This window comes from Ascaphus truei, chromosome 12 (assembly GCF_040206685.1).
Source record: "Ascaphus truei isolate aAscTru1 chromosome 12, aAscTru1.hap1, whole genome shotgun sequence".
NCBI lineage: Eukaryota > Metazoa > Chordata > Amphibia > Anura > Ascaphidae > Ascaphus > Ascaphus truei.
Window position 1 is genome coordinate 48,385,820 of NC_134494.1, and position 15,134 is coordinate 48,400,953.

Genomic DNA, 15,134 nt, shown 5'->3' on the forward strand with positions numbered 1-15,134 from the left:
CATGATCGCGAGCCCCCCATTCCCACAGGGATGAGGAGTGGAGAGGGCTCCATGTCCATTCCGATCTCGTTCACCTCTCTGATTGGGCCTCACTGCTCCATCGGTATAATGCAATAAACTGCTAGAAAACAAGCATTTACAGCATAGCAGGGGTGCGCAAACTGGGGGGGGGGGGGCACAAACATTTTTTGGGGGATGTAGCGATTACTGAGGCCCTGCGCTCTTTAGCGCGAGGCCTCTCCAGGCCTGACAACAGGGGGGGGTCTTCCGGGGGTTGGCATCCCGGGCCCCGTGAGTTAGGGGGCCCAGCCGCCCGGGCCCCCTGCGTGGTCCTGGCCGTTCCCGTTTATAGTAAAAAACAAAAAACCCGCAGTGTGGCTGCAACCGGTGCCGGGTCTCTGACGGCAGCGCCGGAAGTCAGCTGGGTTAAGCTTCCGGCGTGCCGGCGTGAGAGGGGGGCCGGCGCGCGCGTGAGCAGCAGCGTGTTACACTTGCCTGCAGCAGGGCAGGGCCAGCGGCAACTGCTGTGACCTGCCGCTGGCCCCTTGCAGTAACTGCCCCACCCGCAGCATATGCCCACCCTGCAGCAAATGCCCACCCCGCAGCCACTGGCCCCCCTGCAGTACCGGCACCATCACCCCTCGCAGCACCGCCAGCCACTGTCCCCCCCCCCCCGCAGCACCGCCAACCACTGCCCCCCCCTGCAGCACCGGCACCACCCCTCCCCCAGTCAGCACCACCAGCCACCGTCCCCCCTGCAGCACCGCCAGCCATTGCCACCCCCCCTCGCAGCACCGCCAGCCACTTCCCCCCCCCGCAGCACCGCCAGCCACTGCAGCACCGGCACCAACCCTCCCCCAGTCAGCATCACCAGCCACCGTCCCCCCCCTGCAGCACCGCCAGCCATTCCCCCCTCACCCCCCGCAGCACCGCCAGCCACCGCCCCCCGTAGCACCGCCAGCCCTTGGGGTATTTTTTATATGTATTGGGGTTAGGGGTATTTTTTTTTATATGTATTTTGGGATATATTTGTATATGTATTGGGGGGGTTGGGGTATATTTTTATATATAATGGGTGGTGGGGGTATATTTTTTATATGTATTGGGGAAGTTGGGGTATTTTTTATATGTATTGGGGGTATTTTTATGTTTTAGGAGGACGTGGGGGTATATCTTTATATGTATTCGGAGGGTCTCACATATTTTAGCATTTGTCCAGTATTTTTGGACACGCCACCTGCCAACCCTAGCTGCCGCCCCCCCCTCCCAGCCATCCGGCAGCCACAAGCCTAACGCACCCCCCCCTCTCCCCGTAGCAACAGCACCCCCTTCACAGCCACTGGCCCTCCCGCAGCAACGGCCTTCCCTGTAGCAGCCACCGCCCCCCAAGTAGCAACCCAAGGCCCACCGCCCATTCCTCAGCCACCGCCCCCCCCTAGCTACCGGCCCTCCCAAAGCCACCGGCCCACCCCGCAGCCACTGGGCCTGACCTGAGACCATCCACAAGGTATGTCTGATTATTATATGTATTGGGTTGGGTGGGGGTGGGGTGTATTTTTATATGTATTGGGTTGGGTGGGGGTGGGGTATATTTTTATACGTATTGGGGGGGTGGGGGTATATTTTGTATGTATGTATGTCTTTATTTATATAGCGCCATTAATGTACATAGCGCTTCACAGCAGTAATGGTTACAATCATATAAATAATAAGATATAAATAACACAAAGGGAATAAGTGCTTCAGACTTAAAAGTAACATTTAGGAAAATGAGTCCCTGCCCCGAAGAGCTTACAATCTAATTGGTTGATAGGAAGAAAGTACAGAGACAGTAGGAGGGCGTTCTAGTAATTGCGTCTTCAATGGGCCAAGGTTAATGTATGGGGTGTTAATTATCAGCCATTGAGCTACTCGTATGCTTTTTTTATATATGTATTGTGGGGGGGGGGGGGGGGTGGGGGTGTAATTTTATATGTATTGGGGGGGGTATATTTTTATATGTATTTGGTGGCGTTTGGGGTGTATTTTTATATGTATTGGTGGGGTGGGGGTGTATTTTTATATGTATTGGTGGGGTGGGGGTGTATTTTTATATGTATTGGGGGGGTGTATTTTTATATGTATTGGGGGGGTGTATTTTTATATGTATTGGTGGGGTGGGGTATATTTTTATATGTATTGGTGGGGTGGGGGTGTATTTTTATATGTATTGGGGGGGTGTATTTTTATATGTATTGGTGGGGTGGGGTGTATTTTTATATGTATTGGTGGGGTGGGGGTGTATTTTTATATTTATTGGGGGGGTATATTTTTATATGTATTGGTGGGGTGGGGTGTATTTTTATATGTATTGGGGGGGTATATTTTTATATGTATTGGTGGGGTGGGGGTGTATTTTTATATGTATTGGTGGGGTGTATTTTTATATGTATTGGGGGGGTATATTTTTTATATGTATTGGTGGGGTGGGGTGTATTTTTATATGTATTGGGGGGGTGGGGTGTATTTTTATATGTATTGGGGGGGTATATTTTTTATATGTATTGGTGGGGTGGGGTGTATTTTTATATGTATTGGTGGGGTGGGGGTGTATTTTGATATGTATTGGTGGGGTGGGGTGTATTTTTATATGTATTGGGGGGGTATATTTTTTATATGTATTGGTGGGGTGGGGGTGTATTTTGATATGTATTGGTGGGGTGGGGTGTATTTTTATATGTATTGGGGGGGTATATTTTTATATGTATTGGTGGGGTGGGGTGTATTTTTATATGTATTGGGGGGGTAAGTAAAGTAAAAGTTGTGCGCTAAAAATCTTTTTACATGGTAGGTGCGCTATGGGTTGGGGGGGTGCTATGGGTTGGGGGGGTGCTATGGGTTGGGGGGGGGGCTGCTCCTTTCATTTCTCCCGGGCCCCAGGATTTCTGTTGGCGACCCTGGCCTCTCTAATTCACTTACCTGAATTCAGCCGGCTTCGGGCAACACGTCGCCATGGCAATGCGGCGTCAAATGACACCACAAGGTCATGTGACATGACCCCGCAGCCACATTTTACGCCAGATTAAAGGTAAGAGGGGGCACGACACTGGAAGAGCAAGCAGGGGGGCGCATCGCAGAAAGTTCGCGCACCCCTGCAGTATAGCATCATGTACCGGTACGGCACAAGCGCCCCTGGCGTTCCAGCTTTGTGCCAAACTGGTTACCTCATAAGGACAGGGAAAAGGTTATGCCTGCGCGAAGCAAAACAAAACAAAACAGGGAGCTAGTTTAGTAATTAGTCATTCAGAGATACCTACATAGATATAGAGTAGTATTTATAGGAACACAAGTGATAGATAATTCAATGATCTGCTTACAAAATAGTGGAAGGTTTCAGAGATGATAGGAAAAGCAATTTAATGTCAAAGGTAAGACCTTATAATGTTCTCTTGTTCGTCAAAGGATAATTATAACTGGAGACATGCTGAATTCATTAATAAATACACACTAGCAAATGGAGAATCGTCAGTGAGAGGATTGATTTAAAAGTGAATAAATATGGAAGATATTTACCCTGATGACCCTCGGTAAACCTGTATACTGCTATAAAATTCACTGCTGAAAGCTCAGCCGATGAAACACAGTTTTTGCCAGCACATGCCTGGAACAGATGTTAACCAACTACTGAACTCGAGATCAAACAGATGACATTAGAATGGAAATGTACAGATTTTTATTGTTGAAACTCTATTAAAAGAGAAGGGAAGCAGGGGGTCCCCTGAGCTGAACAGTGTACATTTGAGATGCAGGGACCCCATGGTTCTGGAAATACATACCGGGAAAGCTAGCGCCGGCTACTTCCTGGTATTTAAATTCCTGCGCCACATGGGCCAGTAGGAAGCCACCATGGATGACGACGTGCTTCCTGTTCGTCCGTGTAACGCTCGAGATTTAAATCACCATTTTGTTCCCCTGGAGGGGTTGCCACCCCTGTCCTCAAGGGCCAACAACAAGCCAGGTTTTCAGGATATCCCTGCTTCAGCACAGTTGGCTCTGTCAGTGGCTGAGTCATAATAACCGAGTCACTGATTGCTTCAGCACAGGTGGCTTAATCAGTGACTCAGTTATTATGACTGAGCCACCGGTGCTGAAGCAGGGATATCCTGAAAATCTGGCCCGAAGGTGGCCCTTGAGGACTGGAGTTTGCCGCCCCATATAATCTAATAACCAACACGGTGCAATTCTCAAAATGTCTACACAATAAACATATTTCTTTTTTGTATATACTGTAGGGCACAAAAGTGTGATGCTAGCTCCTAAAATTAAAGATGAAATTGGACCATTAAACTGTGCATAATCTAAAAATAAAATAAAAAATAAAACAACATATTTAAAGCATGGGACTGTGCACATATTTTAGAATAATTAATACAATAGTTATGCTACGAAAACAGTAAGGTGAGACCATATTTCTAGAATAAATTCCCTTTGTTTAAAAAGAAAAGGGAACTGTAAGTGTGCCACTAAAAAGTAACCGTACTCTGTGGAGTTAGAAATAAAAAGTATTGGTGCCCTGGGGTTATAAACAAATACGATCAATAGGCTACAAACTTCGCTCACTATCAATAACTGGGGTTAGGAATGATTAGCTGCCACATTTTGTACTGATCTGCAGTTCTAATCCAGCCAGTATTGTATTGCACATGCATCACCAGCAGGTCACTAGAAGAACATCTCTTTTCAAACCTGTCAGCTGATGTTCAATTGTCTCAGGAACATCTGGAGCGGTCCTAATGAGTTTCAGATCCTTTATAACTATCATAGCCATAAATTGGAGAAACTGACGACCAATTAAACAGCAGATGTGAACTCCCAGAGAGGTCACCGTGAATAGTTTTGAATTCATTGCTAATAACACTGTAACCGGGACTTATCCCTGTTGAAGAAACTGCCTGTAAATCCAGCAAGGAAGCTGGTTAAGTGCAGCCAGGCAATTGACCAGACTCCACCTGCCTAAAGGGAGCTCTGTGAAAGAGTGTAATGTGAGACACAGGAAAGAGATTCCTTAGCTCACATTTGGGCTTTCATAAGGAAAAGGAGGGCTGTGTTCTGAGAGCAAGACAAAAGGGGACCAAACCTCTATGCCTGGACCCTTAAGCAGACAACTACCTGAAGGGCCATCTGCATTAAGGTACCGCTGAGACTTTGGGGTGATAAGTGGGTAAGGGGCTTTTCCCCCCAGCCTTGCAGAGAGGGACTGGGGAAATAAGTTAGCCCTTACACAGGGATTGGTGTTTGTTGTTTTATGTATATTTTTGTTTCCCGTATTATTTAAAGGAGCAGGTAATAAAGCCTTATATTAGTTTCACCTTAAAAACGGTCTCCGCTACGTACCTCTGCACACATCTCTTACAAACATGAATAAGAAAAATGCAAACACTTTTGTGCCGATTTCAATAGAATGTGACTTTTTCTACAGTAGTTGTTTGATGAGTTGTCTTTCAACAAACTCAAAATGCTTTATTCATTTAGTCTCTAGTGTGAAAAGGAGTTACAAAGCAGACAGTGAGCCATTATAGAACATTGTGTTAATACAGAGAGGTAGATAATGTAAATGACCTACTAAGACTTATTTTTGCAAGAAATATTACAGTGCATGATCTGAGCTTCCAATAGCACATCACACCAGTATTGGCATTCGTCCGGTAAAAGCAGATGACACTTAGCCGTGTATCAGCAGATCCGGAATATTGCAAAATGTTTGTGCCAAAGACCCAGACCAGAACAGTTTATAAGAAAACAAAGGCTAACATAATTATATATGATAGGTGAACTGCTTAAAAAAGTGCGATCATCTCAAATGAATCTCTAAATAAGAGACACCTCCGTAATAACGGTCTTCTTAGAAGTAATATATTCTACTCTTAATCATTTAGAATCTACGAGGCTTTCTTTATGAAAACTGGAATTTCCAATAGGCTACAGTCATAGTTTCTTAAGATGGTTCCTCCATCAAACACCTGAGTAGTCCTTGTATCCATCCACTTATATTCATTTCCGGGAAGAAACACATCTCGCTGAACTTGGCCTTGTTCTGTAATGGGTGCTATTAGCATCTGAAAAAAAAAAGGACAAAACTCAGAAACCAGTAACGATTCAAACAATAATTGTCCCACTTTTTCGATCGGTAACAACAGTTACTTGCAGATTTGCATTACAAAATCACCCCCCACCACATACCTGTATTTTCAATGTACAAACCAAATAAAATTTTAAGTGAAAAAAAAAAAGAAGTTTAATCTGCTATTGGCGATTCCTTTTGTCAGTGGTTGGAACTTGATGATGCATTGTGGGAGATGTTAGGTGGTTTAGCACCGAAGCCAGGAAATCCCTAAATAAAGAGTAGTTGCTCTCTCAACTATCTCTTCCATTACTAACCAAGAAAGAACCAAAAGATTGAGCTAGGAAGTGTGCACTTTTAGGTAAAACCATGCTTGTCCAGCCTATTATGGACCAGGCAACTAACAATACCATGGGCTCTGTTACCCAAGGTCTCATAACAGTAATGGACGTTATTTTCCCTGAGATTAACACATCAGCAAAGGCTCAACGTCACGTTATTGTTACACAACATTGTGTGATCTGCCAATAACGTGACTTTCTGTATGACATTCGGATCCGGAAATTGGGGTTTTCCTCTACTCTCCAGCAAAACCCATATTTCAGGGTCTGGATGGGACCGACACAAATCTCTAGGTATGGCAACTAATGTAACATTAAGACACCGCTTTAAGGTTAATGGACTTTAATGAATTTGCGCTCTTAGGCGGTAATGCCACTTTTACATGTACAGTACTACTGACAACTGTGAAAGTAAAAGTAATGCTCTTTCTGTGAGAAAACAAGTATTCTGACTCCTGCACACTGTGGCAAGTGGTAGAGGCAGGCAGTTCACTCACTCCCTTTAGATGCACACTGAGTCCTTCTTTCTTTCTGTTCTTTATTGTACAGGTAAAACAATAGTAACAAAAGAGGGGAATTGTGGGTAAGTGACTTAAGTGTGGGAGAGGTGAATTAAGATAATTCTACCAGGAGATGGGATACAGACTGCTCCTAATGGCTGCTGGCTCCAAAAGGAAGCGCACTTTCCTGTGCAGGCAGGAACAAGCAGAGGACTAATCAACTAACAAAATATAGCAGGGGGGTAAAGCCAAAAGAAGAGAGGATTTAGCAATGGGGAAAAGCAACAATGTTGCAATATACACTGAGGGGCAATGGCTGCCACAGAACAGGGATCCAAACATGCAGAGAGGTTCCAGGACAACAAGACTTAATATTATGTGATTATCCATTGAAGATATGCGGTAAGTCATAACATAAGGTTAACGTCACCTTAAATCATGTAAAGCTTTGTGAATCAGGCCCCATATGGGTTAGAATGAAAGACATAGGGAGTACTGGTACCAGGACTCCAGTGGAAGCAATTCTGCGAAACGCGTGTACAGTCTATTGGGAGACTGGAGCAGAGATAAAGGAGAGGTGAATTCTCACCCGGAGAGATCGCGAGACCAGCAGCTCACCTTGAGAAACTGTGAGATCCCACTCAGAGAGACCGTGAGACCAGAGGGTGACGTTATTTCAAACAGACAGTGCGAACCAAACAAGCTGAGCGGAGGTGAATGTGTGCAGCGGTGACACCTTCCTGAGAGCTCCTGTTTTTACCCCATGTTTGTGAAAAGCATTAAAGAACTTTGAAAATGTGAGCATAATTGACACTGCTCTTAAGTTTTTATCAACACAAACCAAACCGGCACCATTGGGCTCTTCCCTTTTTATCTCGGGATGCTGTTTTGAGGAGAATTGTGACTGGATGCAGCTTACCTGCGCTGTGATCAGAGAGGCTGAATCCAGGATCATGATAAGCACTCTACATGGTTTAATATTTAATTTTATTGTAGAAGTTAATCCATTTTAATAACCATGTGGGACATTGTTGACAGTGTTTGCAATTCTTTATGCCTTAATATATATCACCCACATGTAAACCAGCGCTCACCATTACTTTCAGTTAAATCAGATTTGAAACCAAAAGGCAGGTCCACTTGGGTAACTAAAGCAGCAGACTTAGCACCATTATTAAGCACTTGCAGATATACATCTGACAATAATATTATTAGTTCCCGTTATTTGAATGATTCATATTCACTATTTATTATTCACCAATTGACACGCTCACTGTTGGGATCGCCCGGTTCAATGATTGTTATTCCCCGTATGTGTTAGGCATTTGGTTCTTGCATCCATTAACTGTACATCACAGCAGCAAGCACCGACCATACTTTTCTGACCCCCTCTAGCACATTTTTTAAAAGCGTATCTTAAAAAAGAAAACAAACATTGAACCGGCAGAGAATGTCGAAGTTTTCACTTACTTGTAATATCAGTTTGTTAAGTGGCGCTGCCGTTTATTAGAAATTGGCAACATTTTTTGGTGAGTTTGGACCCACAGTGGATCGGGCAGGTCCTTTGGTCCCCAGATTTCAACGGATCAATGTCATAAAGTGCGATTCGTGTTTTGAGGATTTTTAAAAATGATTATAACCAACGCACTCCACGGATTCCACAGCCCGTGGACGGAATCCAATCCGCGGATTCAGCAGTCTGTTGGCTGAGTCGGCAGATTGGATTCTGCAAATCCGTCCGCTGGGTTGTATCAATGGTGGATTTGGAAGAATCCGCGGGGGTTGAAACCGCGCATTCCGTTTCCGGATTTTACACCGCAAACGGATGTTGGAGGTAACTTCAGTGAAAATCCGGGGAACGGATTTGTGTGGATTCGCCCATCTCTACTATTTACACTCTTTTGCAAACTTGAGTGTACAGATGAGGCCTGACGTAGCTTTCCTGGAGATGTGAGACAAACAGCTGCAACATCTCAGATGTCCGCGGCAGCGTTCCACGGAGTCAGGGATTGCTGCTGCCATTTTTCTCCAGCAATTCCCAGCTGCATGGAATGTTACTGGGGTAATGCTGCTTGTCTTGTCACAATGCCCGTGATGAGAGGTCCATATGGAACCTGAAACATTGCATTCTTCACCGCTCTCTAATAAATGGAAGAGACTGCACTAAGAAATCGGTGAGTAGAGTCCCAGTTGGTGTCTCACTTGGGAAACTCTGTTGCATTGTTTCTTTCAGTCTGTCTTGTGCTGGCTAAAGAGTACATCAAAGCAGCAGATACTAATATGATCCATAAAACTGCTGAGATAGAAGCATGGTATTGAGCATGGATGATTTGAACCGATAAACTTTGGAATCTTTACAGCAGTGCGTGCACACTGGTCAATATTCACTAAATGGTGCTATTTCATAAGACTTCTTGGCACAGATCCACAAAGCCTTGTTAAGTCACTTAACGTGGCGTTCACCTAACTTAATTTGCAGGGTTTATGAAGTTCTCTTAGCCTAACTTCATGTTAAGAGTAACGGTGCATCTTCTAAGGATGTTAAGTCATGTTATTTCCCATAAAAAAACATACTGTATGTAACCCTGTTTCCCCCCCCACCCAATCTCACATAGGGCTTCTCTCTGGCAAACTCGCTCTGGTTACATGGTATAGTGTGGTGCAAACCTGCTGGTAACAGGGGGCCCTGGGTCTCCTGCATGATGTTATAGGCTTCTGGGGTCTTGCCCGAATAGTACTCACAGGTGCAGCACCTCCATCTCTTGCAGCCTCCAGGTGTATGGGGAGAAGTCTCTGCAGAAGAATCTCTTCTCCCTCCTCCCAATAGACTTCACTCTCAGGCAGGAGGTATAATACAACACAGTGTCCTTTATTGTCTCTCTGTATTCAGCAGCACAGTTGATAGTAGCTTGTAGGGTGTCCACCCTCAGGATGTCTGTGGACTCACTCCCAGCCAAAGGGCACAAGGAGCGGTCCTAGCTCTTCCCCTATCCCATGGTGGGATAAGAGGAAACGGTTTCCCTCTGCTCCCCTAAGGAAGGGCCTCAAACAGCCAGAGCCCTGACAGCTTGGTTTGGGTAAACCAGCCTCTATCACGGTAGAGGCAGACTGGCTAAATACAGGAAGTGCAGTGCCTTAAGTACCAGTCCAGAAGGAAACACCCCAGTGCCTCTGATTGGACACAAGGTCTAATTACATTAGATTCTCTGACTCAATGCACTGCTATGACTGGGGCAAACCCATAATTACTCCTGGCAACCTAGCCTTACTAGGCTTTACTGCCAGGAGGAGAGCAGACCTATAGCCCCAAAAAAATCAGGGCTACATGTAGATTTAAGTATAAGGGCCATTATTGATTATATGCCAATGATGGGTACCATGACATTGCATATCAATAGAGGTCCATTAAAGTTAATGCAGTTAATGCCTAAACTGGACACTACCCAAATCCCGGCCCTGAAAGAGGGCTTGTACAGGTCTGCATGAGTGTAACACCACAGTTAGGTATGATCAACCAGCCATAGGTGCCACAGACATGCGGTTACCAGTGTTATATCCCTCTCCTCTCTCTTTCTCAACTTGAGCTTAGGCTTTTTTTTTTTTAAACCATTCCCTATGCTACAACTAAGTCGATAAAGGATAAACCTGGCACATCCTTTGCTACATACATTATTATACACTTTCCCCCCTCATTCCCCATGATATATGTATAGTCTGTGTAATTTTAATTATAAAGCGCTAAAAATGTATGTGGCGCTTTACAACGCTACAGTAGAAGCAGCAGTGGATTTCGAAATCTGCCGCCCCTAGGCCGTACCTGCCGTCCTGCTGCTCCATCCGATTCCCAGCGTCAAGTGATGCCGCGGACGTCACCAAAGTTATGTTACACGGTGTCTCATTGCCATGGTAACACAACGTCATGATGTCATTTTTATTCCAGGGTGACTCCACGTTGGTGACGTCCGCAGTGTCATTTGACGCTGCGAATCAGAAGGAGGAAGAGGCTGGCAGAAAGGAGACAGCAAGGAGGTGCCCGGCATATGTAAGTGACTTCCCATCAGGCTTGATAGGCCCGAGAGCGCGGCAAAAGTGTATGGGGGCCAGACATTTTTGACGCCACCAAATTTTGCCGCCCCAGGCCCGGGCTAATGGAAAATCTGCCACTGTGATGGAGGTAACGGATGCCAAGAGAATGAAGAATGCACAGGAGAAGAGGGTGGTCCACAGTAACTATACGTCTTTCCCCCACAATTATATATAATCGGCGGCGGTGACGTCGGATAAGCAGGACCGACGTTGGATAATGTGTCCAGTGGACTGAATTATACGGCATTGGATGAGGCAAATGGATGACGGAAAGCGGACCATCGGATTCCGAGGACAACCTGTATCTTAAAATGAATTAGTTGCAAAACTTGGGCACAATCATAATTTCACCTTATTCATCAAAGGAAAAATATCCTATTCGTTAGTTCATTCATTAATTCAACCTTCATTCATTTTCTTTAATACATCTGGTGCTGTTTAATTGTTCCAGATATGGCACAGTTGGAGGCTCTGATAAGCGGAACCTCTAGTAGGATAAAGGGTGATAGCACATTAATATGGACTGTGCTTAAGCTTTGATCTTTACACTATTCCACCGGTAGTCTGTCAATATCCCGGAAACATGAAAACATGTCATTATCGAAAAGTGTGAACGGTAACGCAAAAATAATATAAAACCAATTACATGTGCGCGTGCGTTCTTACCTCATCTCCTATCAGAAACTCGTTGTCTACTGTGAATGCCACGGGGTCGTCTGGGCTCAGCCACCACACGGGTCTATAGATAGGGGTCCCACAACGAAGCCACTCTTCTGCATATTTTGTCACGAGAGGGGCCACAAAGTCTTGGTGTTTCTGTATATACTGTCTGGTAAGATTTAAAACCTATCACATAAGAAAGAAAGCAAATGTAGGGATGACTGAGCAAGCACAATGTACTAACATACAGTAAAACCCAACCTGTTCTCGTCGCCGGACACAGCACTGAGGAGGTTAATTCTAAAGCAGGCAGCCTTAGTTAATCTCCTCAGCTGCCTCATTACGCTATTTAAAAAGCCGGCAATACGCCCTGCACGGACCTCTCTCTGATCCAGGAGGCTCGCTGCACCTGGACCTCGCAAGAGGAATCACCCTGCAAGGACCTCTCTCTGATCCAGGAGGCTCGCTGCACCTGGACCGCGCAAGAGGAATCGCCCTGCAGCTTGGACCTTCTATTACCCCCCCCTTTCTCTCCCCCTATCACCCCTTCTCCTTGCCAGAGAGGAGGAAGCCGGGGCCTGAAGGTAACTGACCTCCACACTGTTTCTGTGATTGTTGTTGATAAGGGGTCTAGCCCCTGCGCCCCATAGATAGGATTTTTTTTATTTTTTTATTCCTTTAACCCTATTTTTGCTGAACACCAGCTGTTTCTGTTAAAAGACTTCAATGGAGATTCCTCAACGCCGGCCTCGAGGAACAGGTTGGCAGCCATCCAAACCGCAGACCGCAAAAGCGGATACAATGTCTTTGAAAAGAGTTTAATCACTTCGGTCAAGTTCAAAGACAATTGGCGTGGGAATCTTAGGTTCTAGGGCCCCTGGGAATAAAATTCTTTTTGCCCCTAGCTCCTAGGAACCCCCACACACGATCCACACCGGGTCTAGCAATGAGAGACCCCTGTAAGGGGTCGAGCGGAGAAGGAAGGTCGCGCCATTGACTTCAATGGCGGGGCGGAGGTCACACTGAATCTAATGGCGACGTGCGCCATGCATCGTCTATGGCGGCGCCGGCCATTGATTCCAATGGGGAAAAGCCGCGTGGCGTAAAAACGACTAAGTGTGAAATGCTGAAAAATGTAAGTCCATATCTCCGGTTCTGAAATGACCAGAGGGATGGGATTTGGGTGGTATGTAACCAAGGTTCCGGCTTTAATGCATGGCCATTCCCAGCCCCCTCCGAGCAACCAGACAGAGTGTGGGCGAAGGTAAAGATTTGTGGTTTTTCCAATAGACTTCAATGGCGGCGGTTACCCCATTGAAAGCCTATGGCGGGGAACCCCATTGACGGCAATGGCTGGGTCCGCCATTTAACGCTATGGCGGTGGACCCCGTTGATTTCAATGGGGAAAGAATGAAAAGCAGAGATTCATTTTTAAAGGGACGAATCCTGTATTTTAAAAATGTGTTAAAGTGCATTTCTGTATCTCCGGTTCTGGAGGTCGGAGAGAGTTGAAATTTGGCAAACATGTAAGGTCACTTTAGGCATTAAAAACTGGCAGATTTCGACCCACTGGACCCACCAGAACGGAACTTATTAATATGTGAAGATATTAAAGTTTATATGGGATTTTGGATCTGCTCTGAAAATGCAGACTCCATCTGCTATGCTAATAGGGCAGGAAGGCCATCCTGAAGATTTAGCATAGCCCAGTGATCAAAAGTGATCAAAAGTTAACTGCCCTGATTGTTTATACTAGGGTCAGGAACAAAGGAGCTGAGTATTTTTTAAGTGTGGTACTTCACACTTACAAGGGAAGCCAAAATCTACTTCAAAGAGATTTTTGTAGCCAGCTCGGTGCCTAGGGTTAAGAGATGGGTTTTGAAATGGTATTTAAACCAGGATCAGCCCTTACTCAATTGTCTTCATGTATTGTCGTGATGTCCACATCTGAACCTGAATTATGGAAGAAATGGACCATCCTGTATCCTGATGGCTTTCTTGTCCTAACCTTTATGTAAATGCCTATATTTTGTTGTTATTTGTACTATCTTGTTGTGTTCACCTTTTTCAAGGAATAAATTATATTTTATTATATCTAAGCCTCGTTCAGTTCAACCCAGGTATATTTTTGGTGTGTATTATTAATAGCCTGTCACAAAGTTACCATCACAGGAAGTCATTGCTCCTGTTAATGGACCAATAATAGAGGTTTTCATACACATGGTAATGTGTACAATGGTTTCAAATTGTTACTCTTTCTTTCAAAGGTTTAATGTCTCTTCTGGCATTCTTTTGCCTTTTTAAAGGGTATCTTAAAGCAGTAAAACATGATATTTTCTGTTTTAAAATAAATGAATACATCAGTTCTGTAGTTTTAGAAAATAGTGACTGTTTTTTCTTTTTTAAACTCAATGCTTAATGCCATTTTTAATGAGTTTAAAGCATCCTTTGATTTATGCAGCAGGTTTTAGCCACCTCCCCAGCAGTGCAACATCTTTGCAACACTTTCCTGTTTGTGATAATTTGTTGCAAACGTTCCCAGCAGTTTGAGCTGTAAACTATAACAATGGATAATGTTACCTAAGTAACATAAAGATACATTGTAACTGCTGAGTACATTACACTGAATGAAGTGGCTATTATGTTAGGCTGAGATTATACTCACCACGCGCGATGGAGCGCATGCACATGACGCACGCCTGTTACTGGCGCGAATGTGAACTGTGTTTCGTGGCTATGTTCAGGCAATGGGGAGGCGTGGCCGTGATGTCACGTGAGCGGTTTGCCTTCATTGGCTGAACCACTCACGTGACGCGGCCGTCACTTGAAAAGACAAAATGTTTTGCCTTCGCCTTTGCGCTTCGTAGTGCGCGTTCTAGGGAAGCCATCATAGGGATTGAGCAGGTTATTCCTGTTGCGCACAAGCGCCCAATCGCACGGAGTATAAACGCGGCCTTAGGCACACAATCAGGATTTTGAAAGATCTAAAACAGGAGCACCAAACGATTGCCAGCTTAGGCAAGAACGTGGAACACATTGAATGGAGATATAGGTGCAGGATACATACAATGTACATATGCTTTACGTATAAAAAAAATAAAATATATAAAAAATAAAAATGAAGGGGAAAAGACTATACTGCATAGGCCAAGTTCATGAACCTAGGGAGTCATATTCTACAGAAGGTAAGAAAATAAATGTAAAGAAAGAGCAATTGGAGAAACATACTAAAACTTTTATTGAACAAATGCGGCAGGTATAAAAAATGATTTCCTGCTAGTATGAAAGGTAAATAAATAATTGTAGGACTTGGTGGTCTTGAACTTTCTTTCATATACTGTATATTATCTGGAGAAAGCTGACTTACATCGCCAAACAACTTTGTGAAATGTAACAAAAGCTGCCGTTCTTTATCCACTTAAAATAATAGCATTTTACAATCTCCAT

At 44.7% G+C, this 15,134-nt stretch overlaps 1 protein-coding gene across 2 annotated transcripts in view; it reads right to left on the reverse strand.

Annotated features, from left to right (window-relative positions):
- Positions 1 to 5,461: 5,461 nt before the first annotated feature.
- Positions 5,462 to 15,134, reverse strand: part of LOC142464234 (SITS-binding protein-like) — a 104,991-nt gene continuing 95,318 nt past the window's right edge. Inside the window, exons 9-10 of one of the 2 annotated variants that reach the window (XM_075567640.1) lie at positions 11,694 to 11,873; positions 5,462 to 6,095 (exon numbers count right to left, since the gene is read on the reverse strand). In XM_075567640.1, coding sequence (XP_075423755.1) covers positions 5,919 to 6,095; positions 11,694 to 11,873 — 357 coding nt within the window. In that variant the 3' untranslated portion in view covers positions 5,462 to 5,918. The remainder of the gene's footprint in view (positions 6,096 to 11,693; positions 11,874 to 15,134) is intronic. The other variant, XR_012787623.1, reaches the window with a different exon arrangement.